This window comes from Salmo salar, chromosome ssa10 (genome assembly GCF_905237065.1).
Source record: "Salmo salar chromosome ssa10, Ssal_v3.1, whole genome shotgun sequence".
Taxonomy (NCBI): Eukaryota; Metazoa; Chordata; class Actinopteri; order Salmoniformes; family Salmonidae; genus Salmo; species Salmo salar.
Window position 1 is genome coordinate 113,565,173 of NC_059451.1, and position 22,652 is coordinate 113,587,824.

Sequence of the window (22,652 nt, forward strand, 5' to 3'; positions counted from 1 at the left end):
CAAATGTGAGCTTGGGGTGATTACGTATAATGAAATCTATTAGGCAAACAAACGGATACAGGACCTGAAGACATTGTGTGCAGCCAGGCGTTGAGGCGTGAATTCCTCCACTACTTTCTAATGAAAGACAGCATACAGTCAGAATTGAACAACGTCCTGTTAAAGATAATAATGGGAGATAAACCTACTGGGACAGACACACCCAGTCCTAGCAACACACGTAAGGTGAGTACATCCTGAGCATTATGAAAAGTTCTTCAAATGAGTGGCCTGAAAATGTATTGACGTATTAGTCGATGTTAATGTTAATTTAAGCAAAACAACAACTAACATATGGGAAAACAGTGTTTGGTGGACAGGGTAAACAATAGAATCCTCACCATTCCAAATATTGGCTGATAACACCATGCTATGGGCCAAAAGAGAAAATAATCCCCAGGTAAAAGCCCCAGGCTTCTCCCGAGGGGGACAGGAGTTCAATCCCCCCCTGAAGGAGAACAGTGCTCTTGGGTTTCAAACCATAACAGTCCTAATGGGCCGGGCAGGACCACCACCAGCACAACTGGCACTAGTCATGATACAGCACTGGTCCTGTCTGTAGACTACATTCCTGATGGGCTGAATACAGTCAAAACACCACCAGAGACCAGGGAGAGAAATATGAAAGTGCAGGGAGGATAAAATAAATAGAGGGACAAGCATTTCCTGCCAGGGAGCCACTCTCCTCTGCAGCTCCATCTATTTGTTTTCACATTCATTAACAGAACATTTACCGCCAACAGACAAGCGATGAACCTTCAACCCCAGGGTTAGCCGCTTTGGTAAGGCGGTGTTTGTGGTTGGATGGAATCTGAAATCCAAATACACAGAACAAGAACCATTGTAGTGTGCAGCTGGTAATAAAAAATAAAAAACACAATTGTAACACCAATGTTTGCGCTTTACTTAAAGCTGCGGCTGCTCTGACACGCTGTCTGGCAACATCTCTGGATATCCGCAACTCCAAACTTAGTTCAAATCGGCAGACTCTACTGTGTACTGTATTTACACTGAGTGTATGAAATATTAGGAACACCTTCCCCATTTGTCGGGGGCATGGACTCTACATGGTGTCGAAAGCGTTCCACAGGGATGCAGGCCCATGTTGACTCCAATGCTTCCCACAGTTGTGTCAAGTTGGCTGGATATCCTTTGGGTGGTGGACCATTCATGATACACACGGGATACTGTTGAGGGTGAAAACCTCCAGCATCGTTGCAGTTCTTGACACACTCAAACCGGTGCGCATGGCACCTACTACCATACCTCCCCATTCAAAGGCACTTAAATCTTTTGTCTTGCCCATTCAGCCTCTGAATGTCACACATGCACCATCCATGTCTCAATTGTCTCAAGGCTTAAAAATCCTTCTTTAACCTGACTCCTCCCTTTCATATGCACTGATTGAAGTGGATTTAACAAGTGACATCCATAAGGGATCAAAGCTTTCACCTGGATTCACCTATGTCAGGTGTGACTAATGTTTTGAACACTCAGTGTATATGATAGTAAAATCAAAAAAGAAACTTGAATATAATCATTATTTTACAATATCAAATGTATTTACCTTGATTATTAACATCTGAGTAAAAGTGCCACTTCATCAACTTAAGCAAGAATCAAGTAGCATTAAAAAAGCAACATTTTTCTTAGATATGCAACATCTAAGATAAGACACCTTCTACATGTACATTTTAGTAGCTGCTCTTATCCAGAGCGACTTACAGTTGTGAGTTCATACATTTTCATACTTTCTTTTCATACTGGTCCTCCATGGGAATCAAACCCACAACCCTGGTGTTGCAAGTGCCATGCTCTACCAACTCAGCCACACGGGAGCCAATTCTAAATTCTATATTTTCTTTTACCAAAGGCTACTATACCCCAGCAGCAGAGACCAGTCTGGAAAGCTTGTAAAATAAATCTAAATGAAATCAAAATACAAACATCCTAACAATTAGAATAGAAATGCTCTGTTTCTTATTTCCAACCATTGTCTGCATATTAAGCGTGTGATTTGTTGAGCGTTTTGGGACTTCGCTCCATGCGTTCCGGTGTTGGCTGAGGTCGCATTAAGGCAGCGATATCCATGCATAATGACCAGCATGAAAACGCCTGCAGATATTTGGGCTGGGCTTCTCCCATTGCTTTTAATTAATTTTCAGAAGACCCACGGAGGCCGAGCCCGATCTGAGAGCGAAAAGGCAGCTGCAAGGAATTTTAGCATAGGAGATTAATGACAATCAAAACTTTTGGGGGGAGGAAAGTAAAACGTTTCAGAATTAAATGTCAACATAATGCATATACTGTATGGGACTGTCAAAAAGTTACTGTGAACAGAATAATGGTTGTCATGCTTACTGTTTTGGACATACAGTGAATGAAGCTAAACCAGTTTCTTGGTAATTAACAAATGTCTTGTTACTTGTGCAGTTTGTCCCTTTTTTTGCCCCCTCCCCAGCCACCACTCATCTGGACAGGGTTATCCCGGAAAGACATGCGCTCCTTTTTAGATGAGGCAGAGGTCACTCTTTGGGGAGAAGGTGCTTCTTTGTCTGCAGAAAAAGAGAAAGACACAAAAGAAAAATCGAACAAAACTGCATGATATATTAGCATATCACATATCAACATTTCTCAGTATTTATGGCCTGATGCTCTTTGCCTGAAGAAAAATATATTGAAACATACCATTTACTGTAGTTTTATACAACGGGTGGGTCTAATCCTGAATGCTGATTGGTTAAAACCGCATTCCAGCTGGTGTCTATTCCACAAGTTACCACCGGCTAAATCTATGACGTTAAAATGCCTATTTACTCTGTTCCATCTGACTGAGCAATCCACTGTCTCATCAGCCCAGCCAGGTACTTTATAAACTTGATCTCCACTATAAAAAGCATCTAGACATTATCTCACATTTCTTTTAGACTAACATTTAGTTTTCAACAGCAGAAATTTGTATAAACCTTGCTGTCTGTATCTCCAACATTTGCAACATTGTTTCAATATTCAAATTCAATCTCCAAATGTCCAATAGTAATGAACGTGTCGGTAGTCGGATGAGACTGACAGGCTTTTCTCAGGCAGTTGAAATCATTAATCAGCATCATTTTTATGGATATATACAAATAACTATCAATAGAAAACAGGTGAAATGAAATGAAGTGCAGCTAGTTTGAAGTCTTTCCAGCTTCAGTTCGAAGTGTATGTGTTAGCTGCATTGTTGGCTAGCTCTTGAACAACAGTATCCTGACGAGAGAGCACACTTCTATGCCAGGTGAAGTCGCTCATCATTAGCTTATTGTTATGGATGTAAAACAGCTTAAACAAATGCAAATGCAGCTACCTCATTGTTATTCTGGCTGCACTGTTTGACGTGACTGTAAATTAGCCATAGTTGGCCAGCTAGCACGCAAGGGATAATAACGTTGGCTGCCAGTATGGCAATGGAACATTTAGAACGAACGACTGGATACAGAACAAAAAGACTGAATGACTGGGTCACGTCTCTGGCAACGGAACCGATAGAACGAACTACCAGCCGGCTTGGGTAGCAACTCAAGATTTGTGTCGGGAATATATCTTGTGGAAAGATGAAATAGTATGAATAAAAATAACGTTTAATGAAAATAATGTCAATCATTATTTGAATATGTTGGTAACCTGTTGTATAAAAGTGATAATTCCCTCGAAGCCGGTGTTTGAAGGATATATATGCACGGTAAACAACACCTGTGCCAATATATCCTCCAAACACCAGCTTCTTGGGCATTATCACTTAAATATATTACACTACATGACCAAAAGACCACCTTCTTGTTCCAAAATCATTGGCATTAATATGGAGTTGGTCCCCCCTTTGCTGCTATAACAGCCTCCACTCTTCTGGGAAGGCTTTCCACTAGATGTTGTAACATTGTTGTGGGGACTTCCATTCATCCACAAGAGCAATATTGAGGTAGGGCACTGATGTTGGGTGATTAGGCCTGGTTCGCATTTGGCATTCCAATTCATCCCAAAGGTGTTCGATGGAGTTGAGATCAGGGCTCTGTGGAGGCCAGTCAAGTTCTTCCACACCAATCTCGACAAACATTTTATTTATTCTTTTTACCCCCTTTTTCTCACCAATTTCGTAGAATCCAATTACAATCTTGTCTCATCGCTGCAACTCCCCAACAGGTTCGGGAAAGGCAAATGTCGAGTCATGCGTCCTCCGAAACATGACCAGCCAAACCACACTTCTTAACACCCGCCCGCTTAACCCCCGCACCAATGTGTTGGAGGAAACACCATTTAACTGACGACCGAAGTCAGCCTGCAGGCACCCGGCCACAAGAAATTGCTAGAGCGTAATGAGCCAAGTAAAGCCAAACCCTCCCCTATCCCGGACAACGCTGGGCCAACTGTGCGCAGCCCTATGGGACTCCCGGTCACGGCCGGCTGTGACACAGCATGGGATCGAACCCAGGCCTGTAGTGACGGCTCAAGCACCGCAATGCAGTGCCTTAGAGCGCTGCGCCATTTGGGAGGCCCGCGACAAACCATTTCTGTATGGACCTCGCTTTGTGCACGGGGCATTGTCATGCTGAAACAGGAAAGGGCCTTCCCCAAACTGTTGCCACAAAGTTGGAAGCACAGAATCGTCTAGAATGTCATTGTATGCTGTAGCGTTAAGACTTCCCTTCTGCTTCCCGAGTGGCGCAGCGGTCTAAGGCTCTGCATCGCAGTGATAGAAGTCTCACTACAGACCTGGGTTCGATCCCAGCCTGTGTCGCAGCCGGCCGCGACCGGGAGACCCATGAGGTGGCACAATTGGCCCAGCATTGTCCGGGTTAGGGGAGGGTTTGGGCGGCCGGGATGTCCATGTCCCATCACGCTCTAGCAACTCCTTGTGGTGGGCATGCACACTGACTTTGGTTGCCAGTTGTATGGTGTTTCCTCTGACACATTGGTGCGGCTGGCTTCCGGGTTAAGCGAGCACTGTGTCAAGAGGCAGTGCGGCTCGGCAGGATTGTGTTTCGGGGGACGGATGGCTCTCGACCTTCGCCTCTCCCGAGTCCGTACGGGAGTTGCAGCGATGGGTCAAGACTGGAACTACCAATTGGATATCACGAAATTGGGGAGAAAAAGCGGTAAAAAGTACAAAAATAAAATATTATAATAATATTTCCCTTCACTGGAACTAAGAGGCCTAGCCCGAACCATGAAACAGCCCCAGACCATTATTACTCCTCCACCAAACTTTACAGTTGGCACTATGCATTCGGGCAGGTAGCGTTCTCCTGGCATCTGTCAGATTCATCCGTCGGACTGCCAGATGGTGAGGTGTGATTCATCCACTGCTCAGGAGTCTAATGATGGCGAGCTTTACACCACTCAAGCCGAGCTTGTGTGACCTACCACTTCACGGCTGAGCCGTTGTTGCTCCTAGACATTTCCACTTCACAATAACATCAATTACAGTTGACCAGGGCAGCTCTAGCAGGGCAGAAATTTTACGAACAGACAGCCTATGACGGTGCCACAATAAAGTAACTGAGCTCTTCAGTAAGGCCATTCTACTGCCAGTGTTTGTCTATGGAGATTGCATGGCTGTGTGCTGGATTTTATACAGCTGTCTGCAACAGGTGTGGCTGAAATAGCCGAATCCACTGATTTGATGGAGTGTCCACATACCTTTGTATATATAGTGTACATATAGCAACTACTTTGTATAGCCTAGGCTACCACACTGAAATGCATGGACAGCTCCTCATGCAAAGTGTATGTACTAAACTCTGTTAACAGTCAGCTATAGGGGAGGCTGTTCCATTTCACCTGGGGATCAAAACTAAGCTCTCCAAACACAGGAACAAAGGGAGCGTGTCTGTGGGCATGATGTGTTCCACGTGTACCGGCCACAGTGAGCCAGACGAGCCCCACACAGGGAGCTCAGCAGTGGGGAGGATCACGAGGAGGTGGTGGGGGGCTGGAGCAAAGCACACATTACAGGTGTGCCAGCTCCCAATATCTGCACGGCTGGTGTCCCATATAGTGTATCATAATCTGTATGTCTATTTTTTTATGATTCAATGTAGGGAAAATATAACTCCCTCACACACAATTTTATCTCTACACATTTATTGTCAGTCAAATACTTTTTTGAAGGTATCCGAGCGGATAAGAGCATTGGAACAGTAACCGATATATCGCTGGTTCAAATCCCAGAGCCGACTAGGTGAAAAAATCTGTCAATATGCCCTTGAGCAAGGCACTTAACCCTCATTTCTCCAGTAAGTCGCTTTGGATAAGAGCTGAATTACTAAAATGTAAATGTTTTAAGACTTCCTTTTTATCATTAAACCATACTAAATATAATATTGAGTATCTGTGGCCACAGCTTATTTCCATCTGAATGGTTTGATCATTCAACATTTTATTGAAAACACTCAGCCAGCCACAGGGGTCATTTTGTGCTCATTTGGAGAAACTATTCAGAACTTGTGTGTTGAAATGTTGGTAATAAAATATTTATTTATTTGTTTGTTTTGAATCAAAAACAGAGGACAAAACAAATCTTGTCTTTATTAACACACATGTTGGTAATTTAGTTGCTATTTTCGACGGTCATGCTATTAAAAAGTAGGTAAATAAATAAACGGTCGCACATTCCCTCAACCGCTGTGACCAAACAAATCGCTTTCAGTCGGTTTACTCCCATTAGCTTTGAATGGGAACAACATTGAAGCAGTAGATAGGTAACTTAAGTGGTTTCCTCTGCACAAGTAATGAAAATATTTAGTGGGGCTGAAAACACACTTCATGGCTCCGCCCCAGCAAGCGGTGGGTATCACATTGCAATAGGTTATAGAGTTTTTACATGGTCTTTACTGCCATGGCAAGCTAAGTGAACCCCTGACTTTAAAGCTGGACTTTGATATAGTCTCTATACTCCTACAGAGGCAAATTAAATATTACAATTTTGTTTTCTGATAAATAACATATTTTTGCTGCTTTAAACTGGCATGGATTCTCCCTGCTTATACACATTTTCAAAAGAGAGCTTCCAGTCTATGGCACTACTGCTTTTCTTCGCAGAGTTGCCAGCTAAGAGCTGCACCATTTATCCATGAAATAACTTTTAGATTTTTGGCTAATTAAATGCAGTTTCCCAGTTTATGAAATATCAAATTGGCTTTTGAAAAAGTCACCAGTCTTACACATACATACATATTTCAATTTACTAAGTGTTGTTTGATCACAGAGCTGCACAGAAAGTCTTTCTCTTACCTCCTCACCCTGCTCTAAGTCCTACAACAAACGTGCCTTTATCACGCAGCCAGTCACTGCCCTCGTGGATATCATTTAGTAATCATCAGCGGAATGTAATTTAGCTTCGTTAGGAAGGAACAGTATTTGTCTTGTTTAATCTGGTCATCGGTTTGTTTCCTGGCTGTGTCTGTCAGAAGCATCTTTGTCACTCAAACTCCTGAGCGGAAGGCTGTCTGACAGAAGGGCCAGTCATTCTTCTCTGAAAATGACTTTTTTGCCTGTTTCTTGTCGAGGAGCAGCGCTCTGTCCCCTTCCCGACCCCGCTCCAAGCTCCCGATCGACCCGGGGCACTAAGCCGGACCCGTTATCCCCGCTCTGCCACGCACACACACATACACACACACACAACGCAACAGCAGCATACACACACACACACACACACACACACACACACACACACACACACACACACACACACACACACACACACACACACACACACACACACACACACACACACACACACACACACACACACACACACGCACATTGCACACACACAGACAGAAATAACACACACACACACACGTCATATTATCATAACCTACTATTCATCAGATTTATGACAGTAGTCTGTTTGGAACGTGTGCTGGCCAGGCAGCTCATCTCATCCTAAAGCTAGAGTGATTACAGTTAGATCATTGAAAAAGTGCTTTTCATTATACAAGACTTGTGTCTTTCTAGATTGGTCCAATGCTCACATGTGCCTGATATCATACTGCCTCTCACAGACACACATCTCGGCTAGTACTTGACCTCAGCGATTCAATTCTCTCAGGTTTTTCACTCTTACTTTTCAGTGACTTTAAGTGACAGAGAATTTTCTGTCTTTAGTGACATTTCAATGGAGGGCCGAAAAAATATTCCTGCTAACTTAAACCTAAAAACCAAATCATGGAATAAGCATTGGATAGGAAAATGTTTGATTTGCTTGCAAAGGACAAATATTCCAATTATGAAATCTTTGGAATATATTAACAAATTGACACATTTAATTATGTATGAAATAGTGGTAAACACACACAAAACGTGTATGTTGAACTAAATGTTTTGTGGTGCGTATATCCAGCAACAGGTAAAACAAGACAAGGCATTTGGGAAGGTAATAGGTGGGCTAAATAGTAGCTTGGTTGAGGTTAATAACATTTAAACTCATTCAATTCAGGAAATAAACAGAAATTCCATCTCCAAATATTGCTCATTAATATGCATTAAGGAAAATGTGAATTGAAAGTTCAGTTTACTTCCTGAATTAAAATGGAATTGACCCAACTCTGCTAGATAGTGAGCATGAAGTAAAAATGTAAAACTCACTTAGTTGCCCCATAAAGTTTCTCCGAGCTTGATTGTGTTCTTTGTGAGGCGGGGAGGTTGACGTTCCGCTGGCCCGCGACATCGGGGCCTGGTCTGGACCTTCTCTGTACCCTGCTACAGCCTACACACACACACACACACACACACACACACACACACACACACACACACACACACACACACACACACACACACACACACACACACACACACACACACACACACACACACACACACACACACACACACACACACACACACACACTGTTCAAATAAGGTCAAACATGACTTTTCTCACGCAACTGGCCCCAACATTTTGAAAATATTCAACAGCTAACTACGCGCTCATGTGCTCAAAGCAGAAAGGCAGTGTGTAGCTGAGGAAAGGGAAAGGGGGTGGTTAATTCAAACTGCACAGGGAGACCTGCGACGAGCATCAATATCATCCTCTGTTCTCCATAACCCACACTGCACTGACACTAGTACTTCTACAAATCAAAGGAAAAATTGCCGTGAGTTGATCAAATTCAAAGTGTCGTTACACTGGAAATAAGCCTTTTGAAAAAGAAACATCTTAAACTCTAGGCGGAGTGGGAAACCAACTATGGAGTGAAACTTAAATATGCACTTGAAATGTAAACAATGCATGCTTCCATGGACTTTCTCCGCAACCAAGATACAGACAGAATGAGAGGCAATTACTGTGAATCAGTCGTAGGTGGAATGTAACAGCGAGTCAAAATAAATAGCTCACCACGAGCTGCACTCTGCCTCCTTTCAGTACGTCTGGGTCAATCTCTGGGAGGAAACCATCACTGGAGACAGACAGAAAGGTTTCAGAACTCTGCTATTAGTGGTCGCTCTCCAATAGTGTGGTGGTTTCACTCCAACACCTCAGATCTATCACAGCATAAACATCAGATCAGTGGCATTACTGGCTTCCATTTAACTGCTATCATAATCCCAATGTCTTATTTCATATGTTATAGCCCAATATTCTATATGTGTAGGGAAGTATTTAAACACTTGCTTAGGTCCAACCTCTGATCTTTCCAAGCATTTTTTATATGCTAAAACAGGATGGATAAAAATTGTAAGAAAAATAAGAAAACATATCAAATCATACTACTGTACACATCCATTGCATTTGTTACCGCTTCTACCAGTTTTTTCCCCCCGAAAATGCTAGATATTAAAAACGAAATAAAAATGGTCTGTATTCTTGTTTTGTATTTAAATATATTTCCAAAATTATAATTTCTGCATAAAGAAGTCATTTAATTGTTTTAAATGTTCTTGGGACATAATGTTCTAAAACAATTCGATTCTAGAACATTAGCCTTTATAATGGGCCAATACTTTCTGCCACTTCTGTTCATTTTTTATGTAATAAACATGTAATATCCCTTTCATCCCCATCACCTGCATACATACATATATATATATATATTTACAATAATGTAATCTAATCTACTGTCCATCATTGTTATTCTTCTGTATGTTGAACATGAGTTGCAGACATACAATATCATGTACTGGTGCATATCAGGTCTAGAGAACCTCACCTCTCAGGACGTCTGCTGTCAGAGTGCACAGGCTGGGTGTGGAGCCACTGGTAAGTGCGTTCCTGGTTCACCAGTGTTTGGTCCACTCTCTCTGTTGCGTACTGGTTCAACAGCATTTGGTCCACCCTCCCTGGTGCTTGCTGGTTTAACCGCATTTGGTCCAATCTGCCTGTTCCCTCCAGGGCTAGTTCTGCCTGGTGAGCTGCACTTGACAGAAAATATATTTCCGTAAAACATCCCTGGTGACAACAGTTACAAGAAAATCACAGAGCTGCTTCCCTACACAGTCCTGCTGCTACAACGTTAACCAGGTGCAGAGACATCTTTACAAATGATGTGAGGCATAATTTATATAGGAGAGAGAGAGCGGTTGTGTTAACACATGCACACCAACACCATATTCCCTATATAGTGCACTACTTTTGACCAGAGCCCTACAGGCAATACACTACATAGGGAATAGGGTGCAATTTGGAACAGGGCCAAGGATAAATAAACAGAGGGAGCCTGGACTGTGACAAAGATTGACAAGTCGAGCGCTAGGCTAGGTTTTCCTCCCGAGCTGTATGAGACAGATCAGTGCTTAGCTAAAGCTCACAGCGTTTATGTTGGGGCTTAAGGTAGCCATTTGTTTGGAGGGCTCTGGGGGCATTACTATAATACACTCAGAGTTGCTGAATGACGCAACAGCCAGGAGAGGTTGGGGGTCCTTTGATGGTGTGTGTGTATGTGTATGTGTATGTGTGTGTGTGTGTGTGTGTGTGTGGTTGTGTGTGTGTGTGGTTGTGTGTTCTTGTAAAATGTAATTAATTTGAGCAACGTATCAAATAGAGAAAGCATTCAATGATTTACGAACAACTCTGAAAATCCCATAATAAAGGCCGTAATTCAAAGTAAACATTTGATCCCCGTTCACGGCCCGCCAACATACTGCCGACAGTAATGCTGCCTAAGATGGCCGTGAATTGATAAGGAATTTTGACAGCCCGGTGCTGGAACTAATGACGCATTTATTTAACTCATTTTCATGCTTTCGCCCAGCAGTAAAAAAGGAGAAAAGGTTTCATAGCTGGCAGTCATCAAGGGTTAATTAAGAACCCACTAAAAACGTCAAGTGATGGAAGCTCCCCCGAGGCAGTAAGGCCAGGAGATGGTGTTTCACACTTCCTGGAGCAGAAAGTAGAAGTGGCATGTTTTAGTAGAACATAAAAAAATACACAGTACTAATGTATGTTTTACATACTTTTTAATACTGCATTGTCCTACTGTAAACAGTACCTTCGGAAAGTATTCAGACCCCTTGACTTTTTCCACATTTTGTTACGTTACAGCCTTATTCTAAAATGTATTTAAAAAAAAAAAAATCCTCATCAATCTACACACACTACCCCATAATGACAAAGCAAAAACAGGTTGGCATTTTGCAAATTTATAAAAACAAATAAAAAAAATGGAATATTACATTTACATAAGTATTCAGATCCTTTACTCAGTACACTGTTGAAGCATCTTTGGCAGCGATTACAGCCTCGAGTATTCTTGGGTATGATGCTACAAGCTTGGCACACCTGTATTTGGGGAGTTTCTCCCATTCTTCTCTGTAGATCCTCTCAAGCTCTGTCAGGTTGAATGGGGAGCGTTGCTGCAAAGCTATTTACAGGTCTCTCCAGAGATGTTAATTCAGGTTCAAGTCCGGCCTCTGGTTGGGCCATTAAAGGACATTCAGAGACTTGTTCCGAACCCACTCCTGCATTGTCTTGGCTGTGTGCTTAGGGTCATTGTCCTGTTGGAAGGTTTTCATCAAGGATCTCTGTGTACTTTGCTCTGTTTATATTTCCCTCGATCCTGACTAGTCTCCCAGTCCCTGCCGCTGAAAAACATCCCCACAGCATGATGCTGCCACCACCATGCTTCACCGTAGGGATGGTACCAGGTTTCCTCCAGACATGACACTTGGCATTCAGGCCAAAAAGTTAAATCTTGGATTCATCAGACCAGAGAATCTTGTTTCTCATGGTCTGAGAGTCTTTAGGTGCCTTTTGGCAAACTCCAAGCAGACTGGCATGTGCCTTTTACTGAAGAGTGGCTTCCGTCTGGCCACTCTACCATAAAGGCCTGATCGGTGAGTGCTGCAGAGATGGTTGTCCTTCCAGAAAGTTCTCCCATCTCCACAGAGAAACTCTAGAGCTCTAGACCATCGGGTTCTTGGTCACCTCCCTGACCAAGGCCCTTCTCCCATGATTGTTCAGTTTGGCCGGGCGGCCAGCCAAACTTCTTCCATTTAAGAATGATGGAGGCCACTGTGTACTTGGGGACCTTCAATGCTGCAGAAATTATTTGGTACCCTTCCCCAGATCCGTGCCTCGACACAATCCTACCTCTACGGACAATTCCTTCGACCTCATGGCTTGGTTTTTGCACTGACATGCACTGTGGGACCTTATATAGACTTTTATTTTATTTTATTTAACCTTTATTTAACTAGGCAAGACAGATGTGTGCCTTTACAAACCATGTCTAATCAATTGAATTTACCATAAAGTGGACTCCAATCAATTTGTAGAAACATATCAAGGATGATCAATGGAAACAGGATGCCCCTGAGCTCAATATCGAGTCTCATAACAAAGGGTCTGAATACTTATGCAAATAAGGTATTTCTGTTTTTAATTTAATACATTTGCTGTGTAGATTGATGAGGGAAAACAATTATATTATACATTTTAGAATAAGGCGTAACGGAACAAAATGTGGAAAAAGTGAAGGGGTCTGAATACTTTCTGAATGCACTGTACTAGTACTCCTTCCACCTTCCCCTCACCCCCAGGCCCATGCAGTTCCCTGTCCTGATCCAGACATAACCCTCCTTCGACTATCCCCCTCAACCCACCCTCACACCCTGTCCTGTTCCCCTGCTCCAGGACAGGAGGAGTCATGCCTGTTAAGTGGGGCTTTTAAGCACATTATCCAATCTCTCTCTATCGAGGCGAGGGGGGGCAAAAGGGAGGCAGGGGGAGCCCTGTCTTAAATGATATCTGAGAGAGAATATGCTCATTCAAGGGGGGCCTGGGACAGTCTGGATGGGGAGGTGGGTGTGGTCAGGGTCACGTCCTGCAGCTACCAAGTCGTAAAGGAGAGGCACGTCGTAGGCACTTTAGAGTAATTCAGAACAAGTTGTGGACGCGGGTGGTGGATGACTGTAATCCCATGGCTCTGGATCCGAAGGTCACGTGTTCAAGCCCAGTTCAATCCTTCTTTTTTTTTCACCTATCCCAAACCTTAGCCCTTAACTTAAAAACATACCAAGATTTGACATTTGGATAAATGGAACGATACTGAGCAGAAGGAGCAACCCAGTGTGTCAAAAACCCTTCGAAATTTGACATTTAAAGCAACTTCGAAATTTGACGTTTGGAGAAACATGGCTAAACGTCAGAATCTTTAGTCAAATTGGTAAACCCATGAGATCTTGTTGGTTAAACTAGCCTCATGGGATCTTCATAGATTTCACCAAAAGCCAATATGAGCTTCTCTCCCTCCCTCCCTTCCCCCTCTCTCTCTCTCTCTCTCTCTCTCTCTCCTTCCCTCTCTCTCCCTCTCTCTCTCTCTAGCGCTGCCTCCTGCCCTGCCCTGTCGTGGAGATGACCCTATGGGGATATGCCGTTGTGAGTTCCAGCGCCAGACTTAAAGCAGGAGTGGAGGAGGAGAGGAGGAGGAGGTCAGCTTTTATCATAGGGCCTGTCTCCTACTTTCCTTCACCCAGGGGTCAAGCCTTCACCTCAAGAGAGCAAACCACACACGGTCACCCAGCGGTCAACAGGCAGGCGGCGCAGGCCACAGACACACACACACACACACACACACACACACACACACACACACACACACACACACACACACACACACACACACACACACACACACACACACACACACACACACACACACACACACACACACACACACACTATGATAATAACAGTCTTTATTAAGGAAGGTGAGATGGCTGAGCTGGCTCCTGGCCTGCTCTAATTCACACACTAGCTACATGCTTGCACTATTTCCAGTATAACTTTGCAAATATAGTATTTTAGGCGTGATATTTTTCATGTTTTCCCAATATGATACTATTTTGGATTTAACATTTAAACCCAAATTTGATTACCAATTCCCATAAAGTGAAAATGTAGGATGTTATATCCCTACATGTAATAACAGTATTTTTTTCCATCGTCCATGTTGTTAGTTCATAGCCGTTCAGAAGGATTCTGGGTAAGTCAAGCATGTAGGAGCCGTTCGCTTGTTTCGTTTGTTCAATTGTGTTGTTTATATATTCAGAATGATATTATTGTGATTTGTGAAACTAAAACAACAATCCTTATCACTTAAGCCTGTGTTATTTATCCATATGCAACCGTATCAAATCTATAAAGAAAACAAAGAGAGATACAAGTTCAAACTAATAGGTTACTTCCATCTAATTGTTCATTATGAGAGCTTGATGTGGGGACTTCAATCACTGAGGTAATAGTCAGGTACACACCCAATAAACAAGTTACTAAACCATTAGACATGGTTGAAGTAACGTTAAATATGACATTGTTATCTCATCATTTCTGTATAGTTTGAAGTGCAGGTGAATTATTTCATGATTCCTTCACCCAGATGCTAAATTCAGAAGCTAAATTCCCTGTCAAGCGTGTCAGAACTTTGGATAAGCACCAAGCCAACAGGCAGCTATAACCCACACCTCCAGCCGGTCCAAACCCTGACTTCCTATTGCATTGCAACCACATTTCCACTATCGTTCCCAGTATCTTTCCTCCTCCCTGGTCCTGATCATTCATCAAACAGGCTCTACCTTGCAGAGCAGAGCGCAACACATCAGCTGATAAAGTACAGGGTCAATGACTTGGGGTGCATCCAAAATGGCACGCTATTCACTACACCCGTGTTTCCGCTGCAGTCATTTATATGTTGCGCTGTGCCACGGTAAAATAATTGCCGCTACGGCAAAAAAATATGGAACAGGAAAAAGCGCCTCTGCCACGGAGCACTTTGAAGATGCTAGAACAGTCCACATTTACGTTTCCTCTGCAAACAAAACTAGTAATGAATATAAACATATGACTACCCCATAGTAGAATAGTTTATCTATTTACCTAGTCGGCTTATTGTGTGTTCTAGCCTATGTGAGAGAAATATTCCCTACGGCACTCATGTTAGGAGTGCCATAGGGACGTGCATTCTGACAAGCAGTCAAAGCATAACATTCATGTAAGGAGTGTAATTTAATTTTTTTAAAAATGTTCACCTTTATTTAACTAAGAAAGTCAGTTAAGAACACATTTTTATTTACAATGACGGCCTAGGAACAGTGGGCTAACTGCCTTGTTCAGGGGCAGAACAACAGATTTTTACCTTGTCAGCTCAGGGATTCAATCTAGCAACCTTCCGGTTATTAGTCCAACGCTCTAACCACTAGGCTACCTGCCGCCTCATAGAGACATGCATTCTGACAAGCAGTCAGTGCACAACATTCATGTTTGGAGTGTCATAGAGAAATGCATTCTGACAAGCAGTCAATGCACAACAATTCTTGTAATTGCGGGAAAAACAACAGTTTTAATGGCCTTTGTTAAAAAGAGGAGGATTCCAGCTTTCCATTCCTAATTTACTTATTTCTCAACTCCTAAATATGTGTGAACTGCACCATTTTAATTCTTAAGAGTCTAAGCTGAATTGTCTAAGCTGACATATGGAATTGTTTTAAGATGGTCATACCATGAATCATTTAGCTATTTGATTTAACATTTTTGGACCCCTTTAGGTATAAAAAGATATATACAATATTGAATTTGGCCTTTGCTACTATAGCCCATAGAAACGCATTGAATAACACATTCATAAATGGCAAAATAAATAATAAGGAATAAGGTTTTGAAATATCTGTCCTATATCTAGGAGGTATAAGAATCCTCAGGAAATATATATATATATATTTTTACACATATTTAACCCCTTTTTTTTGGTAGGCACAAAACTACCACCATACTTCCATTCATTTTTTAAACCGGTGCCGGATGCCTTCAGACGGGTCCCGTGACACTTGTGGGGCAAAACGGTGAACACCATCATGTTCGTGAGAATCTCCCCTTTCCACAGTGGGGTCACATTAGTTTGTAGCCTAAACAGTTCGGAAGCTACAGACAGAAGTTGGCACATTGACAGTACTGACTTCAGACGAGTCCCGTGGTGCTTGTGGGGAGTCGTAGAGCACCATCGTATTCGTGAGAGTCTCATCTTTCCATAGAGTAGTCATAGCTACAGACGTTTTCATAAAAATGACATTTTTTGGGATGTCTCATGGTCTGACAAACACCGCTGTAGCTCAGCCACTTTCCACATCAGATGCAGGAAGCCGCCCTAGGCGGATGTAGTGGATTGAGACGCAGCCCATGCAAAGAAACAGATCTCTAGTTTAAACCCAGATTTTTTTTGTAGGGGCATGGTTAAGCACGTTGCTGCTCCGCAATTCACCGTGATTGCATAGGGGAGAGTGGTGCTAAATGTAACAAATAATTTTACCAATATGCTATTGGGCTCATTTATGGAGGTAAACTCAGCAAGAAAAGAAACGTCCTCTCACTGTCAACTGCGTTTATTTTCAGCAAACTTAACATGTGTAAATATTTGTATGAACATAACAAGATTCAACAACTGAGACATAAACTGAACAAGTTCCACAGACATGTGAATAACATAAATTGAATAATGTGTCCCTGAACAAAGGGGGGGTCAAAATCAAAAGTAACAGTCAGTATCTGGTGTGGCCACCAGCTCCTCCTCATGGACTGCACCAGATTTGCCAATTCTTGCTGTGAGATGCTAACCCTCACTCTTCCACCAAGGCACCTGCAAGTTCCCGGACATTTCTGGGGAGAATGGCCCTAGCCCTCACCCTCCGATCCAACAGGTCCCAGATGTGGTTAATGGGATTGAGATCCAGGCTCTTCGCTGGCCATGGCAGAACACTGACATTCCTGTCTTGCAGGAAATCACGCACAGGACGAGCAGTATGGCTGGTGGCATTGTCATGCTGGAGGGTCATGTCAGGATGAGCCTGCAGGAAGGGTACCACATGAGGGAGGAGGATGTCTTCCCTGTAACGCACAGCGTTGAGATTGCCTGCAATGACAACAAGCTCAGTCCGATGATGCTGTGACACACCGCCCCAGACCATGACGGACCCTCCACCTCCAAATCGATCCCACTCTAGAGTACAGGCCTTGGTGAAACGCTCATTCCTTCAACGATAAACGCGAATCTGACTATCACCCCTGGTGAGACAAAACCGCGACTGGTAAGTGAAGAGCACTTTTTGCCAGTCCTGTCTCGTCCAGCGACGGTGGGTTTGTGTCCATAGGCGACGTTGATGCCGGTCAATGTCTAGTGAGGACCTGCCTTACAACAGGCCTACAAGCCCTCAGTCCAGCCTCTCTCAGCCAATTGTGCACAGTCTGAGAACTGATGGAGGGATTGTGCGTTCCTGGTGTAACATGGGCAGTTGTTGTTGCCATCCTGTACCTGTCCCGCAGGTGTGATGTTCTGATGTACCGATCCTGTGCAGGTGTTGTTACACGTGGTCTGCCACTGCGAGGACGATCAGCTGTCTGTTCTGTCTCCCTGTAGCGCTGTCTTAGGCGTCTCACAGTACAGACATTGCAATTTATTGCCCTGGCCACATCTGCAGTCCTCATGCCTCCTTGCAGCATGCCTAAGGCACGTTCACACAGATAAGCAGGGACCCTGGGCATCTTTCTTTTGGTGTTTTTCAGAGTCAGTAGAAAGGCCTCTTTAGTGTCCTAAGTTTTCATAACTGTGACCTTAATTACCTACCGTCTGTAAGCTGTTAGTGTCTTAATGACCGTTCCACAGGTGCATGTTCATTAATTGTTTATGGTTCATTGATCAAGTATGGGAAACAGTGTTAAAACCCTGTACAATGAAGATCTGTGAAGTTATTTGGATTTTTACGAATTATCTTTGAAGGACAGGGTCCTGAAGGACAGGGTTTAGACATTATATTTTAAATGGTGTCAGCATCATTTTATTTTCATACATTTTTTTGTAGAATGTCCTTTTAAAAACTCACCAGAACTGAGATTCTCAGGCCATCTACAGTACATAACAATTATCCCCCCGCCCCCTCACACTGCTACAACATTTTTCAGGGCCTGGTCAAAAGTCAAAAGTAGTGTACTATATAGGAAATAAAGGGCCATTTCAAACACAGCCTTGGACTCAGGAGTTGACTCCCCTGTTCCGAACCTCCTCCCCGTGCCCCTCCTCACCCCATCTCCCCCCTCCCCACCTCCTCATTGGGTTTCTGATCTGACTTAGGGGAACCCTGTAAAAAGCATAACCCAAAACCACTGGGGTTCTGGACTGGAGCAGCTCCCGCTGCCTTTTTACAGGGGCCTGGGCTAGGCTGTTGGGTGGCTGGAGTAGAGGCGTGGTAACCGGGGTCTGGCTCTAGGTCAGTGGGGTTTCTGGGTCTCTCTCCATCGGCTGGCTGGCCTGGGCTGGGTTGCCTCCCCTCTCCTCTGCCTCCCCTGGTGCTGACCTGTGGAAAGCACCCCCTCAGATCCATCCCCATCCCCAGCTAGCGCCCCGGGCTCAGCCAGCCAGCCCAGCCGGAGCTCCCCGGCAGGGGCTAACGTTTCAGGCTTCGAGTCAAGCCCCTTCTGGAGGTGATTAGCCCCAAACCCATGACAGATTCTTTCCGAGATATCCGACGCGGCGTGTTTATTTTATCCAGGCTCTTTGTGTGGATGTGCTGGACATGAGTAACCCACTTGAAATGGGTATCGGCTTACATACCCGGAGAGAGGGGAGCAGGGCCGGGGAGCTGCCGCAAAGTGTTTCATGAAAGGAGGAAAAAATATTTCCCCTCTCTCTTTTTGGACCTATCTGTATTGTTAAAGTGTATTGGCCTGGTCTGTGTGGGCAGATGGTGCATGGAGGGAGAGAGAAGTACATAGAGTCTAGTCCACCCTGCCACCCCCCCTCCCATCCCCACTAACCACTTTTCTCCATACTTTTTACCAGCACCTTTTCTTCTCAACCCACTCACCACCAACCCCACCCCACCACAACAAACCCACCCACCTAGCCTCGCTACCCCAACAAACCAACTCACCCATCTAGCCTCCCTTCCCCAACAAACCAACTCACCCATCTAGCCTCCCTTCCCCAACAAACCAACTCACCCATCTAGCCTCCCTTCCCCAACAAACCAACTCACCCATCTAGCCTCCCTTCCCCAACAAACCAACTCACCCATCTAGCCTCCCTTCCCAAACAAACCAACTCACCCACCTAGCCTCGCTACCTTAACAAACCAACTCACCCACTTAGCCTCCCTTGCCCAACAAACCAACTCACCCATCTAGCCTCCCTTCCCCAACAAACCAACTCACCCATCTAGCCTCCCTTCCCCAACAAACCAACTCACCCATCTAGCCTCCCTTCCCCAACAAACCAACTCACCCATCTAGCCTCCCTTCCCAAACAAACCAACTCACCCACCTAGCCTCGCTACCTTAACAAACCAACTCACCCACCTAGCCTCGCTACCTTAACAAACCAACTCACCCACTTAGCCTCCCTTCCCCAAAAAAACAACTCACCCTCCTAGCCTCGCTACCCCAACAAACCCACCAACCAACCAACTCACCCAAACCAAGAGACTACTACTACCCCCACAAAACGACTTATGTCTAAGACAAGAGGTCTTCAGTTTGTTCAGTCTGGAACCCCTCAGTGCCCTACCTCCCCAGTACTTAACTCAATTTCACACTTCAAGTCATCTACAAAGCCCTGCTGAAACACAATCATCTTGTTTATCATCCGTCATCCCAAACTACTTCATGTCCCACTATTTACCACCGTTCATGTGCCTTCAATTTGGTCACCGGTCTGTAATCTCTAAGCGTTTCTATTTAATACACGAAGCAGTCGTACTTACTTCCTCCAGATAGTAAACGTCTCATATTGAAAGCACTAAAACACACACATACATAAGCATGGCTCTATGAGCTGTAGTATACATTTGTGGGGGATTGAAGTATGCTGCATCACGTACATTTTGATCCGAAAAAAATACATAAAAATTGTCACCATCTCATTTAAGGTTAATGAGGTAGCTTAAATGCATGGTAATATGCAGTACAGTTGGCTGGGCTAGGTTTGCCTCAGCTCAGTAATGTGATAAGACTATATTACTGTAGTGTCTAGTGTTGTCTGAGTCCTACCCTTTATGTAGTCTCTCCTCTCTGGAGAGGGCTTCTTTGGAGCTTCCATAGGGGCATGCTGGTTGCTATGGTTCCTGAAAAGGGCCAGGCGTACAGTTGGGTCTAGAAGAAAGAAAGAAAGAAAGAAAGAGAGAGAGAGAGAGAGAGAGAGAGAGAGAGAGAGAGAGAGAGAGAGAGAGAGAGAGAGAGAGAGAAAAAAAGAGAGAGAGAGAGAGAGAGAGAGAGAGAGAGAGAGAGAGAATGAGAGAAAGAAAGAGAGAGACAGTGCGAGAGAGAGAGAAAAAAAGAGAGAGACAGTGAGAGAGAGAGAGAGAGAGAAAGAAAGAGAGAGACAGTGAGACAGAGAGAGAGAGAATGAGAGACAGTGAGAGAGAGAATGAGAGAGAGAGAAAGAAAGAGAGAGAGAGTGAGACAGAGAGAGAATGAGAGAGACAGAATGAGAGAGAAAGAGAGCGAATGAGAGAAAGAGAGAGAGAGTCTAACATTAAACCCACAGCATCCAGACAAGAACCTTTGGGTTCTGGATAAACTCACAGCAGAGACCCTTCATGACATGCAGAGAGCCTAACACTATGCATTCACTACTTGGGCAGATGACCGTTGATACAAGCCTGTGTGGCAGACAGAGAGAAAGATAACTGGATCTAGCGCTCTGGTACTGTATCCTGATCAACGACCAGCCTCACTCTGTCTGTCCACTCTACTTGGACGTGGCACTACTACCGACCCGACGACCGACCAGTGTTTGAGGTGAGGTCACATTTCGGTGTAGCCGTGATAACCCATGCAGAGTAATGAAAACTGTCTCTGGGACGATGGCTCGGAGAGAGCGTCTGGTTGGTTGGAAATAAGGGAAGGGAAAGCCACCGGTTGGTTTGGTTAATTTCCTGTAAGGGCTCTCTGACTGGGGCCAATAGGAGATGACAGGGCCAGACCTCTGTTACCTCTGCTGTCTGTTACGGCTGATTAACATACACAAGGAGGAAAGGCTCAATGCTGCTAGCGTGGCAATATAGTTAAAAAAATAGAGGAGAAAGGAGAGCCTAGACGAGGTAGGTTCTAGGGGGGTTTGGTTCAGTAATAGTTGCTCAAGCCAGTTGAACATCTGTAAATAGTAAATAGATTCCAAATGTAAATAAACTTCAACTGATTTATGCAGACCCAATAGTTTTCTCTGCCTCTGCTTCTTAGACTTCATCTTCTGAGCTCTCTTCAGCATCATCAGAGCAGTGTGGCTGTCTCTGAACCCCCTGGGGAGACAATGACACACATGTCACACGCTGAATCTAAAACATCCTCACTACAACACTCACACACTGACAGTGACAAACAGCTTTTGTCCCATTAGGGTACAGCATACAGGACAGAGTTCGGGATTTTGTTCTAAATTTGGCAGAAATGTACCCAAAATATTCCCCCTCTTTGCAACTCTACTAACCACTCCTCCAGAATCTTCTCTGATCTCTCAGAAAGACCACTGAGCCCTGACGTGGAGACAGGAGATTTAGTTCTGAAATAAATTGGAGGAAAAAAACACTCTCAATCTTGATCCTATTTGGAAACAATAGTTTATGAAGGCACTTTCATTGGTGATTAGTAAGGAAGCAAGCCTTCACTTGTGGCATCCATGTTGGCTTTGTGAGAACTACCTAGATGAAAATGTGTCGGCCATGACGGCTCAATCAGTTTCCTACCTGCTGATGCTGTCAAGGGAAACTCTATGCTCAGCAGGCTCTGCTCTCTCCCCACCCATCCAGGCCTGCTTGGGCTTCCACAGAAGAACAGGTGGGCTGGTCTGCTGGTTGGCATCTGGATGATTCAGAGGACGCTGAAATACACAGTCAGAAGAGAGAAGGTTGTTATCATGTACTGTAGCATTATATCAAAGAAGAAACGTGTTCAGGTGTTCTTAATGTTTTGTAATGGCAACAGGAGTGATAGTCAGCTAATCATGAAGAACAGACTATTATTGACCCTGGCACTATGGGTGCAAGCCCAGTGCTTCCCCTAATTAATAGGAAATGTGAGGATCGAACACCTAAAACACAACCTTCCAGAAGTTTGCCCTTTTCTAAATGGTCTAAATGAGAAAAGGAATTACAAAGTG

At 44.0% G+C, this 22,652-nt stretch overlaps 1 protein-coding gene across 2 annotated transcripts in view; it reads right to left on the reverse strand.

Annotated features, from left to right (window-relative positions):
- Positions 1–701: 701 nt before the first annotated feature.
- lrriq1 (leucine-rich repeats and IQ motif containing 1) overlaps positions 702–22,652 on the reverse strand; it is a 50,701-nt gene continuing 28,750 nt past the window's right edge. For both annotated transcript variants that reach the window (XM_045688450.1, XM_014125699.2), the window contains 8 exons: positions 22,240–22,373; positions 21,984–22,055; positions 21,707–21,795; positions 20,546–20,647; positions 10,230–10,431; positions 9,419–9,479; positions 8,665–8,785; positions 702–2,594 (listed from right to left, as the gene is read on the reverse strand). In XM_045688450.1, the coding sequence (XP_045544406.1) occupies positions 2,461–2,594; positions 8,665–8,785; positions 9,419–9,479; positions 10,230–10,431; positions 20,546–20,647; positions 21,707–21,795; positions 21,984–22,055; positions 22,240–22,373 (915 nt within the window). In that variant the 3' untranslated portion in view covers positions 702–2,460. The remainder of the gene's footprint in view (positions 2,595–8,664; positions 8,786–9,418; positions 9,480–10,229; positions 10,432–20,545; positions 20,648–21,706; positions 21,796–21,983; positions 22,056–22,239; positions 22,374–22,652) is intronic.